Below are 3,964 nucleotides of genomic sequence, written 5' to 3' on the forward strand. Positions count from 1 at the left end.
CCCCGCCGCACCAGGAACGGCACGAGCCCCGGCGCGCTGCGCAGCAGGTTGGCCAGGCGCTGCCTGTCGCCCTGCATCGCGCCCAGCGTCAGCTGCACGGCCGCGGCCTCAGAGTGGAAGCGCTCGGCCGAGAAGCCCTCTGCGACAAAGGCGGAGGCGGGGCAGAACTCCAGCCGGTGGTTGCGCTCCGCCAGCTGGCCCAGGAGGGCGCCGCCAGAGGATGCAAACGCGCGGCGGAGCGCAGCCGCGGCGGGCGTGGGCGCGGGCTGGTCGCCCTCTGCCACGATCGACTGCGGGGGTTGGTTGATTTTGACAGGCTCTTGATGACTTTTGTGTGGAGACGATGGATTGAGACCTATCGCAAGACTGTGCAATGCGTTGCCTCGCATCGAGTGTCGTTTGTGCCCACACAGAGGACACTGCAGCGACCTTCCCGCACGCACAATCCTCAACGCCCTTCCCGCCCCTTCGCCTGCCACAGCACGCCCGCCCCCTCACCTGCCACAGCGCCTCCCTGAGCAAAGGCAGCAGGCCCTGCGCCGGCGCCGCCGCGTCGTACACCTCTGACAGCGCCAGGGCTGTCTGCATGTCCGACGCGTCAGCAGTTGCCATGAAGCTGCCGAGCGACTGGCTCAGGACCACCAGGGGCAGCTGCCACCCAGGGTCGCCCCACGCAGAGGGCCCCGCAGCCGCGCCGCCGTCCGCCGCCACTTCCCGGTCAAACGCAGTCAACACGGGAGCGCTCCCGCCGACACCGATGCCAGAGCTGCTGCCGAAGGAGGGCCCTGCAGGTGCCTGGGGGCCCATCGCCGCGCGCGCCGGGCCGCCGCCGCTGCGCTGCAGCGGCCGCAGCAGGTTGAACCATACACGGGCGGGCAGCTGCGTCGAGACGCTCAGCCTCAGCAGAGCTCGCAGCCGCGCGACCTGCGGCAGGAGGCTCAGCACGAGCCACATCAGCTGGCACACGCGCCACGCGTGCGGCGGCGCAGGCGGCGGCGCCGCAGCAGCCTCGGCGGCCGACGCGGCCGGGAGGCTGGCTGCGACCAGCCGCCCCAGGAGGGCGAGCCCGCTGTCTCCACCCAGATCCGCCAGCTGCCGCGAGACCAAGGGGTCCATGGGCTGCACGCCACCCGTCGGCCAAACCAACCGCCCGCCGTCCGCCGCCGCCGCGGCTGCTGGAAGCCACCTCTCGGCGTGCGGCTCTTCCGCGTCGGGTGCTGCTTCCAACACATGTTGCTGCTGCTGCTGCTGCTGCTGCTGCTGCTGCTGCTGCTGCTGCTGCTGCTGCTGCTCCCACTGCAGGTGGCGCGGCAAAGCTCGCTCAGGCACGAGGGCCAGGAGCGCCACCAGCACAGCCACAACTTGCGCCGCTGGTGGGGCCTGTAACAAAGCCTGCTGCTGCTGCTGCTGCTGTTGCGATTGCTGGGGCACAAGCCGCTGTCCCAATGCCACCAGATTTGCCAGGAGCGCCGCGGCCGCCGCGCCCTTGCCCCTGCCGTCCCGGCCACCGCTCGGCAGCAGCTCGGCAACCTGCGCTGCGCCCGGCAGCGGGCCGAATTCCGACAGCGCCCGCAGCGCCAGCTGCGATCCTGCCGGCGCGAGCGAGGGGCAGCGCTGCCACAGGCCGGGGACGCACACAAGCGCCACGAGCCCCAGCCGCTGCGGCTGCGGCTGGAGCGCCATGCAGCGCACGGCTGCCTGCGTCGCGATGGCCTCGCCAAGAGCGGGCGCGCCGCCCGCGGCGGCGCGCGGCGGCAGGCTTGCCACCAGCTCAGCAACCAGCGAGAGGAGCGGGCCGCGCCTGGCCAAGAATTCCAGAGTGCCCGCGAACTGGGCGGCGCCCCATGCTGAGCCGCCGCAGGCGCGCTGCCATAACTCCGGGGTGAGCAGCAGCAGCGCGCACTCCGCCATCGCCGCCGCCGCCGCCTCTGCCGCGCTGCAGCCCGTGCAGCCGCCGCGCGGGCTCTGTAGCAGCCGCTGCAGCGAAGCACGGTTGTGGACGAGCGACTTGAGGCAGCACAAGGCTAGCTGACGCACGCGCAGGAGGACGTCCTGATGCCCGTGTTGGTGCTGCTGCTGCTGCTGCTGCTGCTGCTGTAGGAGCGCCACCAAACCTGTGGACGAGAGTAGCGCAGGGAACAAATGCACGTACGTTTCTCTCTGTCAGCACCCTATCTGCAGGAGGTCGCTGGGGCTCGATCAGGTTGCTGGGGCTTTACCAACAAATAGCTGGGAACGCATCACCGCTCAACTGACCCCAATCACACGCGGCACGCATGGAAGGCGCGAGCCCACCTTCGCCGTTGCTGCGAACCAGCACGCCGCACGCCGCCCCGAGCCGCCCCCAGTCGTCGCCCCGCCGTGGATCATAGAAACGCAGCAGCGCCGCCAGGCATCGGTCATCGCTGACCAAACCCGCCAAAAACAGAGGGCTGCATTCGCAACAGGGGCGCGCCATGCGGAGGCTACGTTTGCTAGGGTTCGACCCGGCCTCGGAGCCTCGCATGCGGCATGCCATGGGGCGCGCATGCGCCTGGCACGGCGGATGGATCGCGGCATTGCAAGCCCGGAGCGATCCGCGACGAGACGGCAGTCGAGCTCGCTGCGCCCGCGCACCTTGCGGCCGCGGCGGCGTCGTCCCAACGGGCGGCCCACTCCTCCCGCAACTCCTGCGCGGTGCTGCGCACCGTGCGCCACTGCCGCCATTTGGCCTGCCGTCATTTTTGAGGTGTGGAGGGTTCAAAAGCGCGCATGGCGGTGGGTGAGAGCAAGGGAGGGCAAAGAGATGCCCCTGCTGCATGCTGAATTGCGGTGCGCGGCCCCATGCTATGCGCCCCGTCATCCAGGATGGGCAAAGGGGGCCACTGTTGTCATGCGCCCACCTGAATGGTCGTGGCAGCACGCGCGCGCAGCCGCTCCTGCGCGCGCTGCTCCCGCTCGCGCCGGGTGCGCTCCAGCAGCCGCTCTCGGCTCTCCGCCTCGGCCCTGCTGCTGCCTGCGCCCAGCCTGCGCACTCTGCTGTCCCCTGTGAACAGCATGCTGCCCCCCGCCGCAGCACTGATTGCGTTGAACAGCTGTTCAGGGGTGTGCGAAGAGATGAGGCCGATCAGGGTCGCTGCTGCCTTGCGCGCAACTGTGCTGTGCTGTGCACACAACTGAACCGTGCATGGGGGCGCAGCGTTGCGCGCACGAGCGCCTGCACACACGCGGGCGAGGATACAGCCGGGTGCACCTATTTGATTAGACATCTCACCTCGCAGCCGAAACGTCTCACAACCGTGTGCAGAAGCCCCTGGAATACGATAACGTAGTGAGCGGTGATCGCGATCGGCTGCCTCGTGTTTTATATTAACGGTATTTGAAAGAGCACTTTTAGGCAATTGACCTCCGCGCACATGATATGCGTCTCTTTTTGAGCAGATCTGTAAATCAGTTCTTCCCGCAGTGCCGACAGTAGCACCCGCAGCTGCCATGCTAAGCAGGCGCGTGCCTGCCCGAAAGCCAAGCTGAGGACCTTCCAAGGCGTCGGAGCTTGGCCTTGGAGGCCCTGCAGCCGACGCCGTCATGATGCGCCCAGCCGCCCTGCTGGCGCGGCGCCGGGTCCCCCCGTACCTCGCCTGCACCAGGCTCGCTGCCAGCGCGCCCCGCGCCCCCGTCCGAGCAGTGGCCGCCGCCTCGGTCACCGTGCAGCAGCACGCCGTGTCGCGGCCAATCGAAGTTCCCGCCCAGCTGGACGAGATCGGCGTGATCACGGATGAGTACAACAAGGTCCTCTTGGTCGACAGCAAGGCCACAAACGCGCCGGCGCTGCGCGCCTGGTGGGAGCGCCAGTGCAGCCAGCTCAACAAGTGAGCCGAGGGAACCCGCCGCCGCGGCGCAACTGCCTCGGCCCGCGCCGCGCGCCGCCTGCCGCCCGAGGCCGCCCCCTTGACACCCCGGCCGCCAGCACCGCGGGCCCGCCGCC

General features: G+C 69.5%; 2 protein-coding genes across 2 annotated transcripts in view; one reads left to right on the plus strand and one right to left on the minus strand.

Moving 5' to 3' along the window:
* MNEG_13399 (hypothetical protein) overlaps window positions 1–3,038 on the minus strand; it is a gene marked incomplete at both ends in the record, with an annotated part of 4,329 nt that extends 1,291 nt beyond the window's left edge. The window contains 5 exons of the mRNA XM_014038128.1: window positions 12–290; window positions 499–2,114; window positions 2,296–2,432; window positions 2,617–2,711; window positions 2,883–3,038. Coding sequence (XP_013893582.1) covers window positions 12–290; window positions 499–2,114; window positions 2,296–2,432; window positions 2,617–2,711; window positions 2,883–3,038 — 2,283 coding nt within the window. The remainder of the gene's footprint in view (window positions 1–11; window positions 291–498; window positions 2,115–2,295; window positions 2,433–2,616; window positions 2,712–2,882) is intronic.
* A 526-nt stretch (window positions 3,039–3,564) lies between these two features.
* MNEG_13400 (hypothetical protein) lies at window positions 3,565–3,848 on the plus strand (the record flags this gene model as incomplete). The annotated part of the gene is made up of 1 exon (XM_014038129.1): window positions 3,565–3,848. A coding segment is annotated over one exon (284 nt), but the record flags the coding sequence as incomplete, so codon positions are not given.
* Window positions 3,849–3,964: the final 116 nt, after the last annotated feature.

Source organism: Monoraphidium neglectum, assembly GCF_000611645.1.
Source record: "Monoraphidium neglectum strain SAG 48.87 unplaced genomic scaffold scaffold03802, whole genome shotgun sequence".
In the NCBI taxonomy this organism is placed as follows: domain Eukaryota; kingdom Viridiplantae; phylum Chlorophyta; class Chlorophyceae; order Sphaeropleales; family Selenastraceae; genus Monoraphidium; species Monoraphidium neglectum.